Below are 25909 nucleotides of genomic sequence, written 5' to 3'. Positions count from 1 at the left end.
AAATCACCTTCCCACTCATTACAGGGCTCTACATTAACATTTGCTCTAGTGTGGTGAGATTTGAGAAAAGCTCATAAGCATTTCTAGATGACCTAACCACCCTAATGTTCAATATAAGCTTGGGATTTAGAACAAACCAGTATCCTGTGGCATTTCAAATAATTAAGCTTATCCTTGAGGTTAAATTTAAGTTTGAGCAGAAAACAACCAGTATCATTTTCCTAGGGGTCAAAGTAAAAATTTGAAACATTTCATGCCTCCAAATCAAGAATGTAAAATGATCAATTTATTAAGGTTCATAAAGCTTTAGATGTTAAATAACAAAACAATACTTATGTTTATTAACACCACAGTCAAACGTGAATATTAATATAGAGCCTTCTCTGCCAAAGGAATATAAAAATCCTAAGTTTAATTAAATTTAGGGGCCTTCACCAAACTTGCTGCAAGTTTGGGGACATAAATATCCAACAGCCATAAAGCTGTGAAAGCCCCTGTAAGTAATAAAATAAATCCCACTTGCCTCAGACTGAACAGGGCAACACTGAGACTCAGCCTCAGCCTGTCCTATGGCAGGGCTATAGGAAGAAGAAAATTTTAATTTTAGAAAAACATCACCCAATTAATTAAAAAGACATGCATCAAAATGTAGTCCCAATGATCAAGCAAGCAACAGAAAAAGCAGCTTTTTGTATACAATTGCATTCTGAGCCCAAAACTTATTTGAGATTATTACAAGTAATTCATTAAACTGAGTTTAAGTTCAATATGTAACCTGATCAGTAAAACAGGTATTCTCCCCCTAACAAATGGTATGAGATTACTACATTATTAAGGAGTCAAATTAAGTGATAACTCCAGAGGATTTTTCACTATCAGTGGCAAAATATAGAATAGAAACTAGTGCCAGACAGTTTTTTTTTTTTTAATTGATCCACAGTGGATGGAAGGCAGACCCAAAGCTGACAGGTGCTTCCTTAAATGTTCTTATCAGTGTTCACAGGAACATACCAAATAACTAAAAGCAGTCTTGTGAGGAGAGCTGAAATTCACTTTTAATGGCATTATTTAAAGGTAAATCATTTCAAATTTGCTACACTTGTGGTTTAATGACACTATGGACCCCAGAAGCAATTAGGTAAAATGTATTTTTCTAGAAGCTTAATTATCCTTGATGCATGCGAAAATTACACTTTCAACAACATACTAAATGTATACCACTCCTTCGCCACATACAGCTAAAAAACACAGGACAGATTATATGTAATTAAATGTTATGCATAACACAAACATCTTCGTACAATTCTTTTACTTATTAAGTTGTAGACTTCAGAGAATAAACCCTGATATATTCTTCTTGTTTGAATCAAATGCAAGTGTAAAAATTTGTATAATTTTTGATGTTCTATCAATATTTTAGTTTTCTGATAATCCAATACATTAAATTCTTCCAAGATATTTTGTTTTAGAAGAAAGTACTTTTTATTTAATCTAAATTTAACCTTGTCATCTTTTTTTAAACTTTAATATTCTCAATACAATTCTCTGGCAGTATAAAATATATGCTGCCAGACCTAAGAAATATATAGAGATTCCAAAACTTTATAGATCCACAGGTATTCAGATGAAAGGATATATTATATAACTTAGCTGCTGACAGAATAATGCATTTCTGGTAATATATGGATTTTTTGTTACACACTGTAACTTTCTGCACCTCAACAGTAACTACAGGAAAGGCAGCAAAAAATGAATCGGTGCAGAAATAGGAGACTGAAAATGGCATTTAACTTTCAAATAATTTGTAACATTTCATTCAACAGAGTGACTTTTATCTGTTAACTTTCCTGTGTGATAAGTCAAATATTTTCAACATATTCCTATAAAATTATAACCATTTTTTGTGTCATCACATCTATATAATACCTTCACAGAAATTATTAAATACTATTAGCTTTTTCTCAGAAGTTTTAACATCATATTTAGAATAAATCAAATCAATTTGCATTCACTATATGGGTAGTTACTGTGTAGATCACGTGATTCTTAAAACATTCCATAAACCCACACAAGCACACATACACACACACACCCCAAAAAGATGGGGGGGGAAGTCAACAAAATCAGTAAGAGCTACTATCATGAGACTCACAAGACAAAACCCCCAACAGCAGTCACCCCTAACATAAAATTACCTATAGGGACACAACACTCCAAATTTCCAAGGATCAGGATCAATTACCTCACTTTAGCAACAGAGGGCACCTCCCAAATCCCAAGTAACATAACCTCCAAGGAGGATAATAAAAATTTGCTAAGCATCTGTTAACTATCCAAATACCATGATAGAGGCACATTTAAAGATAACATATACTGATCTATTAACACAAGAAGCATGCACCTAAGCTTCTAGAAGTTTGGCCCTGGAAAGCTGCTGAGGTCCATAAAGTACTCAACTAAAGTCTTGTATCAAAGAAAATGAATGGGTCTGGCACTAGGATCTAAACAACCTTAGCGAGAAGTTTTGAAGCTTATATTTTAAATTTCAGGGCATCTGATACCAAAGGATGTGAAACAATGACACATAAAGACTTCATACCCATTATGTAATGACTCATGTGTCTTATGAGTTTGTCAACGGAAACATTAACAAGAGCAATTCTATTTATACTGTTAAAACATGCAGCTAAGATAAAAAATCTGCAACTTAAAGAATCCAATCATGTATCAAAACCATATTGGTAATTGAATTTTATTATGTGGACATCTACTGTGGCATGCATCTGTACAAACCTTTCAGTCAGTGGTCCACAGCTGGGTTATGAATAAAAAGGCATAAATTTTTTTTTCATTTTATTACAATGAAGTTTAACAGTACAGAAAAGTCACATGACCTCAGTGGGCCAGATTTCTTAAACCCTGCAACACGAGGAACTCTCTAAATACATTAAATATTGTTACACATTCAGACTTCCAATGTACAAGTACTTGGAAACAGTTACAGCCCTCACCAAGCTAGGTTGGGGACATGAAGTCCAACAGCATTGAAAATGCTGTGAAGGCATAACTTTACAAATAGCAATGTAAGCTTACAGAACTTGCCTTTATTTAAGATGGTATGTTCATGTAATTCCAGCGCCTTCACAATTTAACGAATCAAATTTACTATACTTCACTTCTAAAAACCTAGATGAAACATGAAAAAGAAGCCATACAGTATAAATTGCAACTTCAGGAAAAGTTCCTGTTTTATTATTCCAAATAATTTCTCCCAAGTCAAATAAATGTCCAATAGTTCCTGGTATGTGGGAAGATAATGTTTGTTAAAGTCACAATGAAGCCTTATAGACGGAAGCTTGTCTATATAAACAGCACAAGTTGAGAAAAGGTTTAATCTCCAAACCTATTAGACTTGATGAAGTAAGATCAGTAACGGCCACCTTGCGACATAACAGGAGGTCTCATTCCCATTGGAGGTCGAGGAGGCCCACCTTGGTAAGGGGGCACCATTGGTGGTCCCTGTCCATAAGGTGGCATAGCGCCAGGAAGGTAACCTGGCATGCCTTGATGATGACCACCATACTGACCTAAAAAACAACAAAAATACACATAAGGTTAGTCTGTGTATTGTACTTTTAAATCAGTACATTTTGCCGAAAGCTAACATTTTTAAATATTCCTAAAATTCATACCACCCCCCAAAAAAAAGAAAGAAAAAGGAAAAAGTACCATGAGGTGGCATTGGAGGTCTCATTCCTTGCTGCTGTGGGATACCTGGCTGTGGTGGCATCATACCCCCAATTGGTCCAACTGGTGGATTACCAATTGGAGTCTGTCCTGGTCGAGGAAGATTACGCTGATATTTTGGTAACTGTGCCCTTCTTTCTTCCTGAGAATAAAATTAATGTATAATGTAAGAATGCAGAAGGTTCCTCAAGGAGAAAGACAATTATCCAAAATCCTGGTAATTTTAAATGTACAGTTACTCCCTAATAATTACTTATGATCCAACAAATCAGTGTTACTACTTAAAATCTCCACGCCTTAAAAGCTTACCTATTTGTTTTTACATTAAAACATAGCTAAGATCCCAAAATTACAAATCTAAGTATTAACTTTCTGTCAAATAAAATTAATTTGTATAGGCTTTAAAGAGTCCATAGACTCTGACAGGCATCTCTTGTCAATGAGTACAAGCAATTTTATGTCTAAAATATGAATTATCCTTCTTTCTTTTCCTACTATTTTATGGTTTCTCAAGACAAATAAATGAAAACCTTTTTAGTTTTAAAATCAGGTAAGTCCATCTAAGTACAAATTAAAACCTCTCCAATGGGTAGGTTGCTATAATGCTATTTGATCAAACAATATTAGTAAAAACCTATAAACAACTTACCAGTGATATATCCTCATCTGGATGGATCAACTTACTGGTTGCACTGGTGGTTGTGAGTGTAGCAGGCTTACTTGTAATTGAAGCTGCTGGTTTTGCTGCAGTACTGTTTGTTGTACTAGTGGTTGAAGCTGTAGACTGTGTATAAGCAGGGAATGTAGGCTTTGGGGGTTCTGTAGTTGTTGCAGGAGTACTATTTAAGGGCTTGAAATCTGTACCAACAGGTCCTTGGACAGCTGCCTGAGCCTGTAAAATAATGATCCTTTATCAATAAATATCAATATCCAAAGTTGAGTCTAACAAAAAATTTACAGGGGGGTGGGGGGGAAGAACAACATCAAATAGAGCAAACTTCAAATGAAACCCAAAACAAGTTAATGTATGACAAATGTTGCACAAATTTCAATCTGTAAGACTATCAAAAGATACTGGGTTGAAATTATTATACATCTCAGATCTGTCTTATACCTCCTCTCCATAAATTTAATTACAATTCTTTGTATTAATTCTAGTTTGCTATATAGAATCATGAAATAGTATTTAATGCAACTGCTTTTACTGTCCTAAACTCTTTAATTCTTCTTTCAAGCAGCTCAAAAAAACTGAAACTACAGAATACAAGGGTTTAGATAGTAAACCCATTAGTAAGCATAAAAATAAAAAAACAGTAATCAGTCGTGACTCATCAATGTTACCACCTCTGCAAGTATTCTATAGATAGCAACACTACCCTCCAAATTAGTAATGGCTACATTAATTACACTATAGACAAAAGGGTTAATGGCGCAGGCTCTAAAGTTAATGTGAACATATATTACTTTCATAATACAAATGTTTAAAATGTCTAGGTCAACTTTAGAACCAAATGCAGAATGCGATTTTCCTAAAGATGTGATGCATTAAACAGCATAAATTAAAAATAGCTTAATCATGCATCAGGGTAACCATTGGCCACTACAGTTCATTTACTGCTCACATGCTTTTAACCCTTTAGAACCACAGAAGTTTAGAGTATTTTGTTGAGCTCATTAGCATGAATTCAAATTTTCAAACACCATTTGAGTTTTAATATTTGTTTTACTTCTAAAAAACTAAATATATTTGTAAGATTTAGCTTTTATAAAGGGTCCAAAGGGTTAAGTTTTAAAGCCATTTTTAAAAATTTTAAACTGCAACTTCCTGCGTACTTGTGCTGTGCTAGGAAACAGAGCTTTAGAAGATGCAGACAGACTTTCTGAATTGGATGAAGCTGTACTTGAGCTTGTTACAGGTGTCCCCATCTGTAGCATAAAAGAAAGGAAACAATGAACCGTCTCCGAACAAATGGGTAAAAATATGCCATGTGGCACTTCTTAGTGTAGATTGCATTTTTTTTAAAATACAGCTTGTAATGCAATCAAATGTCACTTACAGAGGCAGAGTTAATGCATTTTCAATAAACAGTAGTAGTACATGCCTCAAAAAAGGATCTCTATATCAATATAACTAGTTAAACATAACCTTCTTTTCTAAACTTACTGTTTTACATTGCAGTATTCCAAGAATAACATAAAATGAAAATGATGCACTCAGTTCTCTATGCAGATGCTCTACACAATAAAAGGAGTCTTTAGATTCTGATAAAAGTTCAACATCTAAATAAATAAAATCTCTATCCATCACAAAAACAAGTTAATATGCTTTAAAGGCACTAAGAATTTAGCACCCAGAAACAGTAAGAAATTGAGTAAACATCTGAGAGATGATCTTAAAAAACAAAACATCTTTCTTTTAAATGTATCTACTTAATTCTAAACGAAATGCACAAAAATGTGACCATTATGTATCTAGCCTACTCACCTTCTGGAAAACTTTTGATGGAAGCAAGGATACTAAGAAATATAACTAGATTAAAAAAGCCTCTTCCAACTCAAGAGCAGTACTTTGAATTACCATGGTTCTCTTAAAATGAGCAGACACACCCAACCAAAAAAAATGTTGTTTTGTTTTTAATTTTTCAAGATTGTGTTCCTGTATTATAGTACTGACTCTCCTGGAACTTGCTCTATAAACCAGGCTGGCCCTGACTGCCTGCCTCTGCCTCCAGAGTGCTGGGGTTAAAGGCGTGCACTACCACTGCCAGGCCTGCTCAAGTCTTTAAGAGATTTCATCATTGGCTCTGACCTAATTTTACTCCCTTCAACAAGGCAAAGGAGGACCAGAAACATTGTCTACTTAAGTTCTCAGAAATTCAACTTTCATTTCTAGCTACAGCAAGAATAAAGAATACACAACTATGAAAAAAATAACATGATTCCTTTCTGCTGTGAATAGAGGAAATCAAACTATAAACATAGCACATAAGACTACATTTTAATGTGTTACACATTAAATGTTTTACTGAAGAAATTGATCTGTGACAATGTCAAAGGTATCAGTAAACAAGCCTACTTTATCTTTAAACATAAACGCACTCCTTTTCAAGAATTTCACCGTACCTGTCCAGCACTGGGGAAAAGAGGCTTAGTAACTGGAGGCTGTGGAGCAGGTACTGCTGCTGCTGGTGCAGGTGGTCTATTAAGAATACCTGGTGCTGAAACAGCCTGTGCTTGAGTCATTGGAGGAATTCCAGGACGTGGAACAGGAGGGGGCATACCTGCAGCAAAAAGTTTGCAAAGAACTCAATCAATGGAACAGTTCAAACAAAAATAACTATGATTATGGCCTTTGTTCCTCCCAACAACCACACCTCTCAAACTGTCTCTTCTTTTACAACTTTAAACCCCAACTATAAACTTACTGGTGTCACTGTTTTAGCCAACTAACTTTTTTTTTTGAATTTTTGAGACAGGGTCTCTCTATGTAGTAGCCCAGGTAGTCCTGCAACTTTCTCTGTAGACCTGAATGCTGGGATTAAAGGCCTGTAACTACTATCATCCCCTACTCTACCCCACCCCCACTGAACTGGAGTTAACTATGTATAGGCTAGTCTGGAACTCTAGGAATCTATGTCTGCTGGAATTAAAGTGCCACTTAAACTTCTTTCCACTTAACAAACTTCTTTCAACATGTAAGAGAATTAGAAACTTATAGGAATGCTACCAGACACATTACAAAGGAAACTGTTAACATTTCATACCTGGTGGCATACCAGGCATCAGAGGTGGTATTCCAGGTCCAGGTGGCATCATTCCACCCATTGGCATCATTCTATTAAAAAGCAAAATTTAAGAAAAAAGTAAAAACAAAAAACATTAACAGTATAAACCACAAAAAGTATTTTGGCAATTACAAAACACTAGATAAAAAACTTGAGTATCTCAAGAACTGAAATCAATCAAGCCACAAAGATCTACCATATACTACAATATTCCTATCATTAAACATTCTAAAACCAGAAACTCTTCAGTTTACCCGTAAAAGTTTTTTTAAAAAACAAAACAAAAAAAAAAAAAAAGAAAAAAACAAAAAACACTGGCCAAACAAGGTCTCTGAGATCCAAAAGTATTCTTAAGAATATATACAGGAGGCCCCATCTTAACAAATGTGCAACTGAACACTTAAAAAATATGCACACCAAATAAATAGAGACATTTCTACTTGAGTTGTCCACTGTGGAGTAAAAATTTCTGTCTGAGCCGGGCGGTGGTGGCACATGCCTTTAATCCCAGCACTGGGTGGCAGAGGAAAGCGGATCTCTGTGAGTTCGAGGCCAGCCTGGGCTACAAAGCGAGATCCAGGACAGGAACCCAAACTACACAGAGCAACCCTGTCTCAAGAAAAAAAAAAAAAAGAGAGAGAGAGAGAAAAGAAAAAGAAAATTCTGTCTGGGAGGGACAAAGAAAAACCCATCACCAACATAAACATATAAACTCAGATTACATAAAAATTTCCTTCCTAACACATGTTTAAAAATATAACCCGTATTTGTAGTTTCCCCCTTTAAAAAAACAAAACAAAACAAAGCTCACCTTCCAAGATCAGCCAGTGTCCAATTTACTTCAAAAACATTATATTACAGGTAATATGAACTTGACTTGTGGTTTGGTTTTGGTTTTTTGGTGCTGGGGATAAACTCAAGTGCCTGGGCATGTTACACATGCATTCTAACACTGATCTATTAGTCCCCTACTTCTATAATGTAAGACTTTTTATCAGAAATGTAACTTCTATATTTACGTCCTAATTAGATGAAAATCTGATTACCTTCTATAACAAAGCATGATGGCAGATTATAGATTTCTAAATAGTACCTCTTGGGTCTTACTACCTAATAATAGGTTGAGAAAGCACCTGCATGTTTAGAAAACAATTTTTTCCCCTTTTTGAACAGAATCTATGTAGCCAAGGCTAAACACTATGTAACTGCCAGGCTGGCTTTATATTCAAAAAGGGATATGACTGTTTCTGCCTCCCAAATTCTGAGATTAAAAGCGTGGGATAAAAATTATTTTAATGTGTCTATTTGCTTTGAAATGTTTTAATTTTCTACTTTAAAGAGAAGTGCCAATTAGCTGACAAACTTAAAACAGCTTTAGTGAGGAAGATTAGAAAATTTAAGTCAACTGAATAGATATCATTAAACACACACACAAATGACATTATGATTATATTATACCTCCTGAATTACATTATGAATGAGATGCTTACATGTTTTCACCGCAAAATGACTGGGTGTATTTTCTCTGATGATGCAATCTGTGAAAATGTATGACAAAATCAAAATCTAACTGTGATTTTCAGAATACAGCTGGAAAGTGTATTGTATACCTTTCACATCCAACTATAAGTAAAAGTGATGGGCAACACACAACTCAACTTCATTTTAGTTTCTGATGCTTTGGTAAATCATTTACAGTTTCCTTCTCACCAACTACAGAGCATCCTTGATAGTTCCAAAACTAAGACACTCAAAATCAATAACTAACACTTTAATCACAGCAAATGCAACTGAAACAGATGGTTGTCCTACATTCATCCTAAAACCCAAAAATCTACTTTCCTCAGAGGCAAATATATTACTCACCCCTTACTAGAAAAGGTTTAAGATTTATAGAGCCCATATCTTTAAGAAGCAAAAAATGAAAAGTAACAATTCAAAAAAGGCCCAAGCCCACAAACCAACTGGAAGTTTGCTTACCCAGGTGGCATGCCCGGCATAACTGGAGGCATGCCTGGCATCAGGGGAGGAACACCTGGCATCAATGGAGGTATGCCTACAAAGTGTTTCAGCAACAAAATTAGTACTGGAAATTAAGCTAGAGGAAGTAACATATCATAACAACAAAGTCCTCAAATGAATCTTTAAGGAATCCAATACCTGGAGGCATTCCTGGTGCCCCAGGGACTGGCGGCAGTCCTGGCTGGGCCATTGGTGGGATATAACCTTGCTGAGGTTGAACAGGCTGTGGCTGAAAGGAAGTTGAGGCTGCGGATTCATCATCATCATATTCATCAGAATCATCTTGTTGCTTCTTTTTTTGACTCTCTGCAAAGAAAAGGTTTTAATTCATTTCATACATAAAAGGGAAAAAATAACCCAAATAAACCTTTTTTTGGGGGGGCTTTTTTTTCGAGACAGGGTTTCTCTGTAGTTTTGGTGCCTGTCCTGTATCTTGCTCTGTAGACCAGTCTGGCCTCGAACTCACTGGCTCCCAAGTACTGGGATTAAAGGCGTGAGCCACCACTGCCCAGCTAACTCAAAAAAAATTTTAAAGTACTATTGCCCATGACTTTAAACCCAGCACATGAGGCAGCTCACAGCCACAGGTAACTCCAGTTTCTGGGGATCAGACTCAATGGAACACATATATATGTGCAGGCAAAGCACCCAAACACATATTTAAGAAATATTAGGATTAGAGGCTGAGTGCAGTGGTGTACAGTTGTTGTCATTCCACTGAGAACAGTAAGATGGCTCAGCAGGTATAAAGGTACAAGCTAGGCAGTGTTCAGACCCCAGAACAAACTGCACAGTTGCCCTCTTATCTTCTACAAGTACCATGACACATACAACCCAACACATACAATAATAAAATATAAATTTAAATTAATGGTTGAAAACAGCAATACTTTTGATGTAAAGCTGTATTCTAACACATTACAAACTTTACCTTGTGTTTTCTGTTCAAGAAGTCGCCGTCTTTCATCCATATCTTTCTCTGGAATACCTTCCATGCCATATATTTCCAACTCTATGTCTGTTCTCCCAGGTATTGCATTTGGTACAGCATCTATGGTTTCTTTATGCACCTAAAACAACAAAAACAAAAATACTATTAGATAAAAGTAATTCATGAAGGTCTTTTTTGAACTAGAAATTACTCAAGGAGGGTGAGTTGGGGTGGATAGCTGGGGGCCGGGAAGGAGGAAAGGGAGAATCTGTGATTGGTATGTAAACAGAATAGAAAAATTTCTTCGGCGGTGGTGGCGCACGCCTTTAATACCAGCACTCGGGAGGCAGAGCCAGGCGGATCTCTGTGAGTATGAGGTAAGCCTGGGCTACAAAGTGAGTTCCAGGAAAAGCGCAAAACTAAACAGAAACCCCGTCTCAAAAAACCAAAGAAAAAGAAACATTTCTTAATAAAATATATATAAAGAATGACAGGGGGAAAAAAAGAAATTACTCAAAAGACTACTTAGTAAAATAACTAATGGATCTAATTTAAGCTTTCTGTATTCAAGTCCTACTTTCACCACTGGTTTTAAACACCAGTCATTTGACCTCTAAGCCTGAATTTACCTCATCTGTATAGCAAGTAACTTCTAGTGCTTAAAAAAAAAGCAACCTTGTGATCTTCCTTTTTATTATTTAGCTATCTTGGGGGGGTATGCAATGCCACGTTACATATATGGAGGTCAGAGTACAACTTGTGTGAACTGATTCTCTCCTACCACGTGAATTCCAGGGATCAAGTTCAGGTCTCAGTCCAGTTTTCAGGCTTGAATGCAAGCACCTTTACCCATTGAGCCATATCAGACTCCTTGATGTAATTTTTCTTGCTGAGAATACCTTAAAATCTTTAGCTCCTCACTTTTTCTCAGACTTCACATCAAATTACCAGCAAAGTCTGTTCTGAAAGCACAGCCTCTTTCCTTTAATCCTCTAAGTCTAACTGGTCTCACTGTACTCCAGTCTATTTTCATTTTTTAAAAATAATTTATTTAATTTTATTTTATGTCCTTTGGTGTGAGGGTGTCCCATTCCCTGGAGCAGGAGCTGCCATATGGATGCTGGTTATGGAACCTGGGTCCTCTTTAAGAGCAGCCAGTGCTCTTAACCGCTGAACCAACTCTCCAGCCCCCTCCAGTCTATTTTCAACCTTCCATACAGAATGGCCCTTCCTTAACAAGGATAAAATGGGTCAAAGCTGTTGCTTAGTAGTGGTAGAACATGTGAAAGGAAACCTAGGATGTTAAAGGCTCAGGATTAGACTATCAGCACAGTCTTACAAGTACATATAAATATCAAAAGCATGCTTTCAGTATTTAAATCCCTTTCATTCAGAATTAACAAACAAGCCAGATATCAGTGGCCCACGCCTTTAATCCCAGAGCCAGGCAGATCTGAGTTCCGAGGCCAGCCTCGTCTACATAGTGAGTTCCACAACAGCAAGGATTATACAGTGAAACCCTATCTCTCGAAAAACCAAAATAAATAAATAAACAAAAACAAAAACTGCCCTTCATTCATATAATATAAACTGAACTCTATGAGGGCTGTGCACACAAATTTTTTTTAAGTGTCTAATACAATGATGCTCCATGGGTATTTTCTGTGACTAACAGAAATGTTCTCTCTATCCCTCCCCATCAATAGTCATCGACACCACCTGTAGCTACAGAGCACAGAAAATAACTTTTGTGTAAAACTATTCTTTAACTTAGTATTCATTAAACATCTACATGAAACTAGGAGCTATTATAGCATACAGCCGTAGGTCTAAGGTTCTAAAAGCCTTTGTTTTGGGGCTTTGAAACAAAGTTTCACTGTAGTCCAGGTATCAAATTCAAGAGCCTATTTCCTTAAGATTCTAAAGCACTATAATTACAATATACTACCCAAGCAAAGCATTCTGAAATCAGATTCCTAAACCAGGTGGTGATGGTGCAAGCCTTTAAACTCAGCACTGGGGAGTCAGACACAGATGGATGGATCTCTGAGTTCAAGGCCAGCCCGATCACGAGTTCCAGGACAGCTAGAGCTGTTACAGAGAAACCCTGTCTCAAAAAAAAAGGGGGGGGAGGGATTCCTAATCATTCCACAAACACACACAATAAATTAATGAGGCTTGAGATGGTCAGTGGTTAAGGATATATACTGGTCTTGTAGAAGACCAGACTTTAGTTTGCAGTACCTACATCTGATGGCTCACCACTATCTTTAACTCCAGGTCTAGGGGATGACACCCTCTTCTGGCCTCCAAGGTCAACTGTACTGACAGGCACATATCAGATACAAACACAATATTAAAAATTAGTATTTTTAAATAAATTAAATGTAAAGATAATAAATGTAAATGGATATACAATAATGAACACGAGGAAAGGGATCTTTTTGTAGCATCCAGAGCCTCAAGCATACTAGGCAAAAAAAAAAAAAAAAAAAAAACTACATTAAACTACAACTCCAATCTTTATGTAAACTTATGACATTAGGATGCAAAACTACCAATTCCAAAGCTTTCATGATTCCACTGTGAAAAAACTCAAGAGAGGCTGGAGAACTCAGAAGTTAAGTGCTTGCTCACCCTCCAGAGGACCCAATTTCAATTTTTGACATCTAAACAGGAGCTCAAAGCTGCCTGAAAATCCAGCCTCTGCAAGAACCCACACCAAAGAGCAAAAATCCAGACTTAATTAAAAAAAAAAAAAAAAAAAAAAACTCATGAAATCTGGACATTACACAAAACAGTGCTTTCCAGTAGAATATAATGGTACATTTTAGATCTCCCAAGAAACTGATGTCTCAACGAAATAAAGTCCAATTTTCTTAATGGTCAGAGAACAGATGTGGATTCTAGGTAGGTAGTTCAATGACAGAGCTTTTGCTTAGCACATGGGATCTATTACCACCACCACCCAAAAAAGAAAGAGAACAAATTTGAATTTTTAAAGATTTGGCTATTTACATAGTGTGATAAACAATAAAGATACAGTTCCCAAAGACAAATTCAAGATTCTTCGTCATGCGGTTACAAATCACAAGGTGACAAAAACTAAACACAGAAGAGAAATCCTTACCTGCATGCAATGAATAGCTAACCCAGGTCCTGTGTACAATTTCTTATGGCATATATGACATTTAAAATGCTTTGCTTTTTGGTGCTGTATAAGGATCTTCTCATCATCAAAATCTCTGTTACAATACCTAGTAAATAAGCATTAAGGTACAAAATACTGCACAGAAATGACCCGATGCCAACAAAAACATCTATCAAGCCTATCACAGTTGTGTGGATTCCACCAACTTACAAGCTAAAGCAACAGGAAACTTGAGCCCAGGAAAGTGGAACAACCTATGGATATTCCATCTAATGAACTCCAACACAAAACCAGAAATGGTGGTACTTGTCTTTAATACCAGCACTCAGGTAGACAGAGGCAGACAAACCTCTGAATTTTGAGGCCATCCTGGTCTACAATAGTGAGTTTCCAGACCAGTCAAGGGATACATAGGGAGATCCTATGAGATCAAAATAAATGATAAAACAAAAAAGCCTTTCACAAAACCTGAGAATAGGGGCAACTTTAAAATGAAGAAACGAAAGCCAGGTGGTGGTGGCGCAAACCTTTAATCCAAGGGCTTGGGAGAGGCAGGTTGATTTCTGTGATTTCATGACCAGCCTACACAGAGGGACTGTCTTGAAAAAAACCAAAATAAATAAATAAATAATATAAAAAGAACCAAGATGTGGCTTAATCTCAGCACCTAAGAGGCAAAGGCAGGCTGAACTCTTTGAGTTTGAGGCCAGCCTGATCTACAAAGTGAGGACCAGAACAGCCAGAGCTGTTATATAGAGAAACTGTCTGGAAAAACCAGTGAGTCTGAGGTTAGCCTGGTCCACATGGTGATAGTCCATCTCAAAACCAAAAACCAGGGGCTGCAGAAAGGACTGAGGGGTTAAGAGTATTGCTGCTCTTTCAGAGTACCCAGGTTCTATCCCCAGCAACCACAAGGCAGCTCACAACTGTAATTACAGTTCCTGGGTAAACACTGTTCTGGCCTCCAACAGCACCAAGTGTACATGTGTGCATGCATGCATATGCATACACATACACACATACACATACACACACAAAGCTAATAATAAAGAAGGGAACTTAATATATATAATTTAGTTTTAGTATTTATATTTAGAGATTACATGTCATATACTCCTGGTCTGAGACTATTGCTTAATTGGTAGGGTACTTTTCTAGCATTCGAGGGATGCCAGGGGTTCAATGCACCCCACCACCAACACTAGTTAAGTGGAGGCAGGAGTATCAAGAGTTCAGGAGTTCAAATTCTATGATCTAGAATAACATGAAGCCATGTCTAAAAAAAATTTTTTACCTTTAAATTATTCAGTATTTACAAATGTACATGCTAAGACTTCCATGCTCTTTCCACACTTTAACCAAAACTGAGTCAGGACAGGTGGCACAATCTGTAGGCAGTCTGTAGCAGGAATATATCCAAACCTGGCAAGCCTGGTATGCATACTGAAGGAAACCTTATCGCAAAAATTAAAAAAAAAAAAAAAAAAAACTTTTAGCCTGGCATACCCCAGGCCTTTGATTTCAAGGCCCGAGATGCAAAAGCAGGCAGATCTCTATGTGATTGAGTGCCAGGTCAGACAGTGAAACTGTCTCGAAAAATTTTTCAAAGGACAAAGCAATTTCAAACCGGGTTGTGGTGACCCACTCCTTTAATCACCAGGACTCAGGAGGCAGAGCCAGGAGGATCTCTGAGTCCGAGGCCAATCTGGTCTACAAATCGAGTTTCAGGACAGCCAGGGCTACACAGAGAAACCCTGTCTCGAAAAAAAACAAACGAACAAACAAAGAAAGAAAGAAAATAAATAAAAAGTAATTTCAAGTGGGGCTGTGGTGGCCCACGTCTTTAATCTCAGCACTTGGGAGGCAGAGGCAGGCGGATCTACAGAGGCAGCCTGGACTACAGAGCAAGTTTCAGGACAGCCAGAGAAACGCCGGCTCCCCCCTGCAAAAGCTAAAAGGGAGGTGGGGGGGGGGTGTTCACGAGAATTCATCATATACACATTAGAATCAAAACTGGGAACCCATCGATATTTATATTCTAAGATCAACTTCACGGCAAAGGGCACATTCAACTAAGCAATCCATAGAATGCCTTCCATTCCATATGAATTTACTCCATCAGGGAATGTAAACTCAACGTATGTTTAATCCATAATACTAGGAGTTCTTACCTCACAAGATTTTTCCTATGAGCGTTATCACAAAACTCGTGACCGATTTTGACCTATGTGCCGACTATTTTAATACAAATTATTTACATGTAATAGATAAAAAAAACCAAGCTGAATGTAAAATGCACGTTAACGCTTCCAGAAAACATGAGAAAAATGGCTTCCTCTCCCAACAACCCTTTTGCCCAGTCCTACAAAACTGGATAACAAGATACTAGAAACTCCACCCAGTTAAGCGAAAGCTTCCTGAAGATGAAGGCGCCAGAGAGGGACGCGGAAATCAGCCCTCCGCCATGGGGGGAGGAGTGCGGGGGGGGGGGAGCCGCACTGGGAACATTCCCGATCCAGTTCTCTAGGGAGTCAATTAGCATGTAACCCCAAACGCAAGTCCCTCTGCGGGGTCCTCAACGAAGCAACCGCGTCCTTAGGGGCGACTGCACTGGAGGAGGGGGGGGGGCTCCAGGCCCACCACTCACACCCAACAGGCTCCTCCTGAGTCACCGAGCCCGGCTCCACCACAGGCCGGAGCCTTCCCGCCGTGGGTACCCCATTCTACAAGAAGCCGGCCCGAACCCCAGCCCAGCCACCCAAGCCCGCGGGGCCCGGCCGTGCCCCGTCACAGGCCTAGCGCGGGCCGCGCAAGAGACCGAGCCCTCAACAAGCGACACCCACGCTCGGCCTTCACGCCAAGCCCACAAAGGATACCAGCACCACGGCTTCAGCTGCTTCTTCTTCTTGCGACCCATAACCGCGACTCTACAGACCGGGCGGAGAAAGGAGGCGAAAAGAAGCTGGGGAAAAACCAGAAGGAAATCGCCCGCTTCTCCGAACCAACCGCCACCGCCGCGTCCCGCAGGAAACAGACACAAAATGGCCGACAGCCTCGTTCTCTCTCCACCTCCCGTCAGCCCCCGCGGCGAGAGCAGGGGCGGGACACGTGACGCGGGGCCCCGCCCTAATGTGGGTGGAGAGACGCTGCCGCCATCTTCTGGGGGTAAAGTCGTACGGGCGCTCCGGCTGTGCACGCTTAACCCCAAGTGTTTGTCTCCGTGGGTAGGTCGGTGCACACGTACGCAAATGGAAGGGACGAAAATCTTTTACCAGATTGTAAAAGATTACCTTAATTATACAAGAGATTGTATAATTAGGAATAAGTTACAGATAAATAAGGAATAATTAGGGCATGACCAATTCGGGATTTTTTGGTTTGTATGTCTTTTCAAGACAGGGCTTCTCCGTGTTACCTTGGCTGCCCTGGAACTTGCTGTATAGACCAGGCTGACCTTGAACTCACAGAGCCCCGGCTTCCTCTGCCTCCCAAATGCTGGGATTAAACAATTTGCTTTGTTACTGTTGTTGTTTGTATTTTTTAGATAGGGTCTCTCTACATAGCCCTGCCTGTCAAGGAATTCACTATGTAGGCCAGGCTGGCCTCTAACTCGCAGAGATGCTCCTGCTTCTGCCTCTGCCTCAGAGAGCTGGGATTAAAGGTGTGCACCCTCTTCCAATCCAACCAATTTGTAAATTTTGTTTCAGTTGCCAGTGGGGGTGGGATGGTAGCGGTGCTTATATGGTACGGGATGTCATCGTTTTAGTGACCGTCAAGGAGACAGAATGGGTCAGTTCGGCCATAAAGAAGAGGGAAATGCAAAGTGCGGAATCTCAGAGGAAGGCAATTCTAAACAGCTTTGACGATCATAAGAATGTCTAGCTGGGCGGTGGTGGCACACGCCTTTAATCCCAGCACTTGGGAGGCAGAGGCAGGAGGATCTCTGTGAGTTCGAGGCCAACCTGGTCTCCAAAGCGAGTTCCAGGAAAGGTGCAAAGCTACACAGAGAAACCCTGTCTCGAAAAACCAAAAAAAAAAAAAAAAAAAGAATGTCTAGAAAGATCCAGGAAGGTTCAATGCGGACAAGAAAGGCAGTGACATATCATTAACTTGGGGCCTTGTGTCCGTTGTTGTCCCAGCAGTGAGAAGGCTGAGATAGAGGACACTATGAGTGCAAGAGCTGGAGGCCATCCTGGGCAACAAAACCTTACCTTGTCTCTAGGGTTTGGTTTTTTTTTTGTTTGTTTTTAAATGCAGTGAGCCAAGCATAGCAGTGCACACTGTTAGTCCCAGCACTCGGGAGGCTGAGGCAGGCAGATCTCCGAGTTCCTGGCCTGCCTGGTCTACATAGCAAGTCCCAGGACAGACAGGGATATGTAGAGAGAAAAATGCTATGTTTGAGGCTTTGAACCTGAAAGTAATAGGACTGGAAAAGTGCTGGTAACAAAAGATAATCCTGGAAAGACTGGCGAAAGTAATCGGTAAAGATAGCTAAGAAGAACATAAAAAGTGGAATGTCATGCTGAAGTCTTTGGAAGCCACAGAAGAGTTCTAAGACAGAGAATGATGATGGGGCATGCCAGTATACGGAAATTTCAGGAGACTGAGGCTGGAGGATGCAGAATTAATGGCCAGCTTCAGTCTCATAGGGAGTTGGAGACAGCCTGGGCTACATGAAACTGTTCATTAAAAAGTAATAAAAGACTCCAGACAGTAGTGGCACATGCCTTTAATCTCAGCACTCAGGAGACAGAACAGGCAGATCTCTGTGAGTTCCAGTTCAGCCTGGTCTACAAAGCCAGTTCCAGGACAGCCAGAGCTGTTACACAGAGAAAACCTGTCTTGAAAAACCAATAACAATAGTTTAAAAAAATGAAAGAAAAGATTTGAATTTGGTGTAGTGGCTCATAACTATAATCCCAGAATTTGTAGGCTAAGGCAGGAAAGTTGCCCTGAGCCATAGGCTAGGCCTGAGCTACAATAGTGAATTCCAAGTCATCTTGGGATATTATGATGTGAAGCCCTATTACAAACAAAAAAGAAAAGAGTAAAAAGTCATTTAGAGTTCAGCACTTCTCTTTATACACTTTTTGCTTTGTTTTGTTCTGTTTTCCAAGACAGAGTTTCTCGGGGCCTGGCTTTCTTGGGACTTCCGGTGCAGACCAGGTACACCTTGAACTCAGAGATCTGCTTACCTCCGTCTCCCAAGTACTGAAAGTAAAAGTATGCACCACCACACCCAGCTATTTGTGTTTATATGCTAACTGTACATTGGCCTAATAATTATATATAATTATTAATGTGTGTGCAAGTGGGAATGTGGTGGTTTGAAAAAAAAATGTCCTCCGAATACAGTGGCACTATTAGGAAATGTGGCTTTGTTAGAGTAGGTATGGCCTTGTTGAAGGAAGTGTGTCACTGTGGGGGTGGGCTTTGGGGTTTCCAATGCTCAGGATATCACTGCCCAGTATCTCAGTTCATTTCCTGTTGCCTGCAAGATGTAGGACTCTCAGCTCCTTCTCCAGCACCATGTCTGCCTGCACATGACCATGTGTCCCACTATGATGAAAATGGACATCTGAAACTTTACCCCAGTTAAATGTTTTCCTTTATAGGAGTTGCCATGGTCATGGTGTCTCTTCACAGCAATAGAAACCTTAACTAAGGCAGAGGGTAAGTGTAGACGATCAAGGAGGCCAGAGGCATTGGATCTCTAAGATGATAACAGGGAGAGCTGGAAATAACAGGTAGTTGTAGACTGCCTGACCTGGGTTTGGGGCACCAAACTTGGGTCTTTTGCAAGAGCAATACATGCTCTTAACTGCTGAGCATTCCATCCCTAAAAACAGATTTATTTTGAGACAGGATAGCTCTGTGTAGCCCTGGATGTCCTGGAACTCACTCTGTAGACCTGGTGGCCTCAAATTCAGAGATCTACCTGTCTCTGCCTCCCGAGAGCTGAGATTAAAGGTGTAGGCCACCACCCTGCCCAGCACACAAAAATCCTTTTTATAAATATCTTTTGAAGGATATAAGAAACTACATAGGATGGGGGTCTGGATCTAAACATACCCATTGAAAGCCAGTGATAAAAATGCAAGCCAGCCTCTCAGCCTGTGAGGACACAGCAAAAAGATGTTATGCTAAGAAGAAGACAGAGGGTCCTTCCCTGACATTAAACCTGCCTGTGCCCTGATCTGTAACCTCCCATCTTCCATTCAATTTTTAATTGTTCTTGGGTTTGCTTGTTTGTTGAGACTATGTAGCCCTGGCTGGCCTGAAACTCACTATGTAGACCAGGATGTCCTCGAACTCAGAGATCCGCCTTTTACTTCTGATTTCATAAATGACCCAGTTTGTGGTACTTTGTTATAAAAGCCCTGACAGACTGAGGCAGAAATGTTTCTCGCTGTAGTTGCTTTCCCTATGGACTTCTTTGGCCTGACTCTTCATGAATGAGGATCTTCCAGATCCTGGGCTCTCATCGCCCCACTTTCTCTCTCTGACTTCCTCTGTCAGTAAGAGCAGTTCCCAACAGTTGCTGGTCTCTCTGTTGCCTTTCTTCCGTCTATCAGATTTGTTACAAGTCACGTACATTAAAATCCATCTAATAAACTGTCTCAGGTAAGCCGCGCTCTGCAATCTTACTGTGAATGATAGGGTGTGCTAGAGCCATTCATTTTCCCTTTCAAACAGCAAGCACTATCTGTAGTTCAAGGGAGAGTACACAGATTTAGAATACTAATGATTCACTGTGTCAAACATGTCCTACAGGATTATCGAAACACAAGTGAGACACTGTCTGCAAACAAAGAATAAAACAAGGGTTGGGGTTGTAACTCAGTGGAGAAGGCTTGCCTAGTATACTCAAGGATCTGGGTTCAATCCACACTACAAGAAAAAAGAAAGAAAGAAAAGATTAACATATCTAGGTATGCTGATGCTACGGAATTTTATCTGGCCTTGAATGGAAACAGAGTGCCAGGCATGGTAGGACACATTTGTTTTGTTTTGGGTTTTGGTTTTATGTGACAGGGTTTCTCTGTGTAACCTTGGCTGTCCTGTAACTCTCTCTGTGGACCAGGCTGGCCTGGAACTCAGAGGTCCCCCTGCCTCAGCCTCCTGAGTGTGCTATAGGATGTCTTTCTATACACTGTGAATATGTATTGCTCTGATTGGTTGATAAATAAAGCTGCATTGGCCTATGGCAGAACAGGAATAGGTTAGGTGGTATGTTTAGACTGAAGGAGAGATGAAGAAGAGTGGAGCTGGAGGAGACACCAGCCTGCCACCCAAGGAGCAACAAGATGCCAGCAGACCAGGAATGCCACGGACGCGTGGCAACATATAGATTAATAGAAATGGGTTGAGTTATGTTATAAGAGCTAGTGAGAAGCCTGCGCCATTAGGCCATACAGTTTGTAAGTAATAGAAGCCTTTGTGTGTTTACTTGAGTGCAAGCAGCTATGGGAATGGGCAGGACACATTTGTAACCTCAGCATTTGAGAGGTGGAAGCAGGAAGATGAAATGTTCAAGGTCATCCTCAGATAGCATAGAAGTTCAAGGCCAGCCTAGACTGTTCGAGTGAGACCCTGTCTCAAAATAAACAAAAAAAAGTGGGGGGAGGGGAGAAAAGAAAATGAATGTAGCAGAATATTATTTTAAGATGTGTTACATTAATTTATGCTGTGAAATATTTGTTCAATGATGCAAAGATGTGTTGCATTCTTTTTTTTCCCCCCCTTGAGACAGGGTTTCTCAGTGTAATTTTGTTTTGTTTTTCGAGACAGGGTTTCTCTGTGTAGCTTTGCACCTTTCCTGGAACTCACTTTGGAGACCAGGCTGGCCTCGAACTCACAGAGATCCGCCTGGCTCTGCCTCCCGAGTGCTGGGATTAAAGGCGTGCGCCACCACCACCTGGTGTATTGCATACTTTTATGTCTCATTTGTTTAACTCTGTAAAGCTGTGTTACCTTGCCTGTCTATATAACACCTGATTGGTCTAATAAAGAGCTTAATGGCCCATAGCTAGGCAGGAGAGAGAAATAGGTGGGACTGACAGGCAGAGAGAATAAATGAGAGAGAAGGAGCAGCTAGAAAAGGAGGAGAGGAGGACTCCAGGGGCCAGCCATTTGGCAACACAGCCAGACTCAGAGTAAGAAGGGAAGCAAGAGATATAGAATAAAGAAAGGTATGGGCTGGAGAGATGGCTCAGCCGTTAAGAGCACTGGCTGCTCTGATAAAACACTTTGCTTTATTTATTTAATTCTAGTACATATGTATAGCAGTATAAAACTCGTTAATCCCAAACCCTGTATAGTGGTACATGCCTACAATCCCTGAACTTGAGAGGGGCAGGAGTCCTGGCATCAATAAGGTGATGTCACATATAATATATGTTTCTCTTGTCAAACTTTCCTCCCTTCATGGGATGGGCAAAGAATGTTTCCAGAGTTTCATCCATGCTGTGGGACATATTAGTATTTCATTTGTAGTTGAGTTTTTTTACTCTTTACTCTTTGGGGACCTGCCACCCAACTCCCAAATAAATACACAGAGACTTATTCTTACTTATGAATGCCTGGCCTTAACTTGGTTTGTTTCTAGCCTGCTCTTCGAAACTTAAAAAGAATTTTTTCTATTCTTTTCTTTCTTTTTTTAACAAGTGATTAAGTCAATTTATTTAGCTGACTTAGGCATCCGCAATAGTGACTTTAACCTCCACTCCTGGCTCAATACTGATGGAAGTGATCTGTTTAACAATCTCGGAAGGACTGTGCAAATCAATGAGTCGCTTGTGGATTCTCATTTGGAAACCTTCACCGCAAGGTGTTTTTCTTGTAGTGATTCTCAGTGTCTTGGTAGGCATGCGCACGGGTCCTTTCACCTTCAGGTTCTTTTCCTTCGCACCCCTGATCAAGTTGGCACACACCTTCTCCAGCGACTTCACGTGAGCCTGATCCGAATGCGGTGAATCGCCACCTCCGACTCCTCTCTTCCCGGTGTCTTTAAAGGCCATGGCTTCCTGACCGACTTGTTCCTCAGCAGGAGCAAACAGCGGTGAGTCAGGACGGGAGCAGGCCGAACCTAGCTCGGACACACGCAGCGCCACACCTCGGAAAGGCTATTCTTTTCTTTTTAAAGGTTTTTTTTTGTTTGTTTGTTTGGGTTTTTTTTTGTTTTTGTTTTTTTTTTTTTTTTTTTTTTTTTGAGACAGAGTTTCTCTGTGCCTTTCCTGAAACTTGCTTTGGAGACCAAGCTGACCTCAAACTCACAGAGATCCACCTGGCTCTGCCTCCCGAGTGCTGGGATTAAAGGTGTTCGCCACCACCACCCGGCAAGATTTTTATTTTATTTTATATGTACTGGTGTTTTGCCTGCATGTATATCTGTGTGAGCTTGCTAGATCCTCTGGAACTGGAGTTACAGACAGTTGTGAGCTGCTCAGTGGGTGCTGGGAATAGAACCTGGGTCCTCCAGAAGAGCAGCCAGTGCTCTTAACTGCTGAGCCATCTCTCCAGCCCCACATTTTTTATTTTTTAATGCTGGTCTTAGGTAACATGGGCTGGCCTCAAACTGGATATATTGCTGAGAATGGCTTTGAATTCCTAATCCTCCTGCCTCCACCATCCAAGTGGTGGTATCACAAGTAAGAGCATCATTGAAAATGCTCTTAATGATTAAAGCTGGTACAAGATACAGTCAGAGCAAAAACAATCACTAGTGCATACTGTTTTATAGGAATATCACTTAGTGTAACCCAATACTGTTAGAGGTTTGGGGAGGCGGTTCTATAGGTAAAGGTGTTTGCCACCATGCCTCACAACCTGAATTCAAACTCTGTGACCTGAATGTGGTAAAGAGCTGACAGGGTCTCTGTGAAGCCCTGGCTGTCCTAGAATTCACTAGATAAAACAAGCTGGCCTTGAACTCAAAGAGATCTGCCTACTTTTGTCTCCCAAGTGCTGGGATTGAAGGCGTGTGCCACAGAGTCAGCCCAAGAACTGACTCTTTAAGGTTGTTTTCTGCGGGCGGTGGTGGCACAAGCCTTTAATCCCAGCACCCTGGAGGCACAGCCAGGTGGATCTCTGTGAGTTTAAGGGCACCTAGGCTACATACTGAGACCTTGACCCACAGATAGAGAGTGGCCAGGGAGAGGGGCTTATGGGGGAGCACAATGTCCTTTGGAGACCACACAGCTTTAAATAGAAATTCTCTACTCAAGGAGAACACATATCTCCATACCTGAACTGTGGACATAATCACCTCAAATGGGGAAATCACCCAAATAATACAGTAAGGGACAGAGGGAAAAGTAATAACAATAAAGAAACTGGACTTCCGCCAGGAGAACCAAGTCACTAAGGTATTGAGAACATGTATCCTTGACATTCCAGGAAGCTTGGTGGGTGCCAGTTGTGGTCCTCCTCCCCCAAACTGATGACTGAAATCCACCCCCCTGAGATGAACAGCAGCTGTGACCGTGGGGCTGGATTGGTGGTGTACCCTTGTAACCCCAGGACTCAGGATGCTGAGGCAAGAGGAAGAAAACAAAAAAATCAACCAATGACGGGAATTCTACCAAACAGTTGATAGCATTTGTCAAATCTGGCAAGAGATGTGACAGGGAGATGTAACAGTATCTTTTTTTTTTTTTTTTTTTTGGAGCTGAGGACGGAACCCAGGGCCTTGCGTTAGGCAAGCACTCTACCACTGAGCTAAATCTCCAACCCCAAATGTAACAGTATCTTAGGACACAAGTGATACTACATGAAAAGTAAAGAAATTTGATTGAACTGTGGATTTTAGTCAATAACAAAGTATCAATAGAGGTTCAGTGGTAATAACAAATATATCTTGCTAATGTGCCATGCCACTAGATAAGGCACTATATAGAAACCACATGGTATTCTTAATCCTCCTGTAGATCTAAAATTGTTCTAAAAAGGCTGGAGAGATGGGTCAGTGGTTAAGAACACCTGATGCTCTTCCAGAGGACCTGGGTTTGATTCTCAGCATTCGTATGGTGGTTCACAACCATCTGTAACTTCAGTTCTGGGAAATCCAATGCCTTCTGACTTTCACAGGCACCAGGAACTTATGTAGTACACATACATGAGGTTAAAAAAAAACCCAAAGAACAAACAAACAAAAAACAAAATAACCTCCATACACATAAATAAATAAATAAATAAATAAATATTTTTTAAAAGTTATTTATTTATTATATTATGTATACAGTGTTCTGCATGTATGACTGCAGGCCAGAAGAGGACACCAGATCTCATTACAGAAGGTTGTGAGCCACCATGTGGTTGCTGGGAATTGAACTCAGGACCTCTGGAAGAGCAGTCAGTGCACTTAACCTCTGAGCCATCTCTCCAGCCCAATAAATAGATATTTTTTTAAAGTCATTTATTTTTTGTAATTGCTACTTTTGTTTTTGTCTTTCAAATGAATATCATGTACCCCAAGTTGGCCCTTGGACTTGTTATGTGGCTAGTGATGGCCTTGAACTCCTGATCATCCTGCTTCCACCTCCCAAGTACTGAGATTACAGGTATGAACCATGCTCAGTGTTTGTGTGTGAGTATGTATGTGTGTGTGTGTATTTGTTGTTGTTTAAGGAAGGGTTTCCTCAGTGTTTGTGTGTGAGTATGTATGTGCATGTGTATATTTGTTGTTGTTTAAGGAAGGGTCTCACTATGTAATCCTGACTGGCCACAGAAATCTGCCTGCTTCTGCCTCTCAAATGCTAGAGTTAAAGGAATGCCCTTCCACAGTAGGCATGTCTATAATTTGTTTGTTTTGAGACAGGGTTTTTCTGTGTAGCCCTGACTGCCCTGGAACTCACTCTGTAGACCAAGCTGGCCTTGAACTAAGAGATCCTCCTGCCTCTGTCTCTTGAAGTGCTGGGATCAAAGGTGTGTGCTACTATGCCCAACTGGCATGTCTATACTTTTTAAGGGATATTTTTGCACTGGATTGTGATAGCATACCCTCTAATCCTAGCACTTGGGAGGCAGAGGCAGCAGATCTTAGTGAGTTGGAGGCCAATCTTGTCTACAAAGTTAGTTCCAGGACAGCCAGAGCTGAAACAAAGAGAAAGCCTGTCTCAAGAGGAAAGAAAGAAAGAAAGAAACAGAAATTTCTTTTCTTCCCATTCTGAAAATTTGAAGTTGAAATCAAGGTGTCAGTGGGGCCATACTCTCTTTTTTTTTTTAAAGATTTATTTATTTATTATGTATACAGTGTTCTGTTTGTATGTATCC

General features: G+C 40.1%; 1 protein-coding gene and 1 pseudogene across 5 annotated transcripts; both read right to left on the bottom strand.

The window, feature by feature from the left end:
• Nucleotides 1-2720: 2720 nt before the first annotated feature.
• Znf207 (zinc finger protein 207) lies at nucleotides 2721-16715 on the bottom strand. Of its 5 annotated transcripts, XM_028866965.2 has the most exons (13): nucleotides 16513-16710; nucleotides 13616-13742; nucleotides 10486-10624; nucleotides 9693-9860; nucleotides 9513-9588; nucleotides 9023-9070; nucleotides 7512-7582; nucleotides 6871-7028; nucleotides 5581-5673; nucleotides 4397-4639; nucleotides 3730-3889; nucleotides 3404-3587; nucleotides 2721-3186 (listed from the first exon to the last, which is right to left on the bottom strand). In XM_028866965.2, exons 1-12 carry the CDS (start codon nucleotides 16551-16553, stop codon nucleotides 3427-3429), a joined length of 1485 nt encoding a protein of 494 aa, XP_028722798.1. In that variant the 5' UTR covers nucleotides 16554-16710; the 3' UTR covers nucleotides 2721-3186; nucleotides 3404-3426. The 5 variants fall into 5 exon arrangements, with proteins under 5 accessions (XP_028722798.1, XP_028722797.1, XP_028722801.1 ...); XM_028866964.2 differs by having other exon boundaries at nucleotides 2734-3587; nucleotides 16513-16715; XM_028866968.2 differs by lacking the exon at nucleotides 5581-5673 and having other exon boundaries at nucleotides 2734-3587; nucleotides 16513-16715.
• Nucleotides 16716-22281: 5566 nt separating this feature from the next.
• On the bottom strand, nucleotides 22282-22671 carry LOC114691603 (annotated as a pseudogene).
• Between the last annotated feature and the right edge of the window lie 3238 nt (nucleotides 22672-25909).

Source organism: Peromyscus leucopus, chromosome 8b (assembly GCF_004664715.2).
Source record: "Peromyscus leucopus breed LL Stock chromosome 8b, UCI_PerLeu_2.1, whole genome shotgun sequence".
Taxonomy (NCBI): Eukaryota; Metazoa; Chordata; class Mammalia; order Rodentia; family Cricetidae; genus Peromyscus; species Peromyscus leucopus.
Note: the sequence above shows the minus strand (reverse complement) of the source record. Positions and strands in the feature narration are given on the sequence as shown.